This window comes from Plectropomus leopardus, unplaced genomic scaffold, assembly GCF_008729295.1.
Source record: "Plectropomus leopardus isolate mb unplaced genomic scaffold, YSFRI_Pleo_2.0 unplaced_scaffold14325, whole genome shotgun sequence".
Classification (NCBI taxonomy): Eukaryota; Metazoa; Chordata; class Actinopteri; order Perciformes; family Serranidae; genus Plectropomus; species Plectropomus leopardus.
In genome coordinates, this window is record NW_024615308.1 from 345 (window position 1) to 2,225 (window position 1,881).

The following is a 1,881-nucleotide window of genomic DNA, read 5'->3' on the forward strand; positions in this document are numbered from 1 at the left end:
TCGGCTGTTACTAAAAAAAAGCACAAAAGAGACATTTGATACTGAAAATAATAAAGTCCTTTGTTGTGTTTTGTCTACTTCCTGTTTTTTATTTTATTCATGTCTACCAACTAGTTACTTTTTCTGCGCTTTGGTTGAAATTATTTTTTGTTGTATTTTTAGGGTTTTTTGTTTGTTTTCTCTCTTTTTTTTAATTGAGGTGGGGTCTGTTTGTATAAGCCTGTGGCTTCTTGACCACCCTGACACATTTTTTTTTTTTAATTTTTCAAGTGGATTTTATGTTTTTAATTGTGAGCAAATAAACTAATCTGCAAAAAAAAAAACAACATATAGATTACATTTATTTTTAAGCGCTTGAAATGGTGATTTCTAACTGTAGATCAAGTAAAAAAAATATTACTATTAATAATAATGATAACCGTACATGTTCTTTTGTCTCTCTGCCTGCTTTGCATTAAACATTTTCTAAATCTCTCCTTTGTTTTCCTTCAGGTGTTTCACGCTACTCATCCTTATCTAGTTTTTTATTTATGACCTTAAATTTAATCATCATTTCGTCTGATGCGTCCAGCAGTTCCTGCGTGATCTTTAACAGCTCCTCGTGTTCCTTCTTCCTTCTCTCCAGATCCTGTTTGACCGTTTCTCGTTTCTTTTGTTTCCTCTCTCGGTCGAACGAGGCGGGGTTCTCCAGCTTCCTCTTGGTCTCGGCGATCTGTGTGTTCACCTCCAGCAGTAACGAGTTGATCAGCTCTCTCTGTTTCTTCAGCTTCGTCTTTTGCTCGCTCAGTTTTCCGAGCACCTGCTCGATCTCTTCGTCACAGCTCGAGTTTCTCTTGTCCAATCTTCCGTCTCTCTCACTTGTTTCCAAGAGCTTCTTCTCTTCTGTCGCTGCACCTGCGGACTGAATTTTCATGTTGTTGTCAAGTAATTCCCCAAATTCAGCTTCAGTCTTATGGTGATCGCTGGCCTCTGTATAAAGAGTGGAATAAAGATGTTAAATCTGGGGTCTGGCGAAACTTTTAAAAACAGACTTCCTGCACAGTGTAAAGATAATAACTGTTATGTGGAGCTGTGAAATTAAGTCGTCAGTAGGAGAAATGTTCAAACACTTTTGTGACTTACTGTTGTGTCCACATCTGCACACAATTAAGACGACTATGAGGACCGACGCAAAGCAAACACCCAGGCTAATGATGACACGGACGGTGAGACAGGACTGGACCACGAAGACGTTATCTGAAGTTTAAAAAAAGACATTGGTCTGTTATATTTGATGTCAAAACAGCCAGCAGATATTGATTTTATTATTGATTTGTGACCTGCAACATGGATGTGTGAGTTTCGCGTCAGGCTGATGTGGTTCTGTTGGACTCTGCAGGTGAAGCTGTTGCTGTGTCTCTTGTCCACAGTCACTCTGCTGCTGACAGTATAGAGGTCATCAGGACCTCTGACTGTCTCTGTAGGTCCAGCAGAGAGGACGTGTCCCTCACCGTCCAGCCACGACACCTCAGGATCTGGATACCAGCCTGCAGACTCACAGTCTAACATCAGCGCCGCTCCGCTGTCATCTCTGGTGATGCCGATTCTTGGAGGAGAGAAAACACCTAGAAAACCAAGAGCAGAGGAATTTCACGCTGTTGCAAGAATCCACGTTACACATAAGGCGAGGTGCACTCTCACAATTAATGTTGCTGCTAATCATCGACATGTCCCAAGCTGGGGTCATCAAAAAAACATTTACTTTGCATGTAGCATATTAACAATATTTCAATTTTTTGTGTGTTTTTCCATCTAAAAACATAGTGGCGATATGATGAAAACCTGGAATTTCATAAGTTAAAACTTGGAAAATTACTGAATATATGTTGGTATTGGTTAAAA

At 39.9% G+C, this 1,881-nt stretch overlaps 1 protein-coding gene across 1 annotated transcript; it reads right to left on the reverse strand.

The window, feature by feature from the left end:
* Positions 1-448: 448 nt before the first annotated feature.
* Positions 449-1,551, reverse strand: LOC121964177. The gene is made up of 3 exons (XM_042514390.1): positions 1,320-1,551; positions 1,123-1,236; positions 449-969 (listed from the first exon to the last, which is right to left on the reverse strand). Exons 1-3 carry the CDS (start codon positions 1,546-1,548, stop codon positions 503-505), a joined length of 810 nt encoding a protein of 269 aa, XP_042370324.1. The 5' UTR covers positions 1,549-1,551; the 3' UTR covers positions 449-502.
* Between the last annotated feature and the right edge of the window lie 330 nt (positions 1,552-1,881).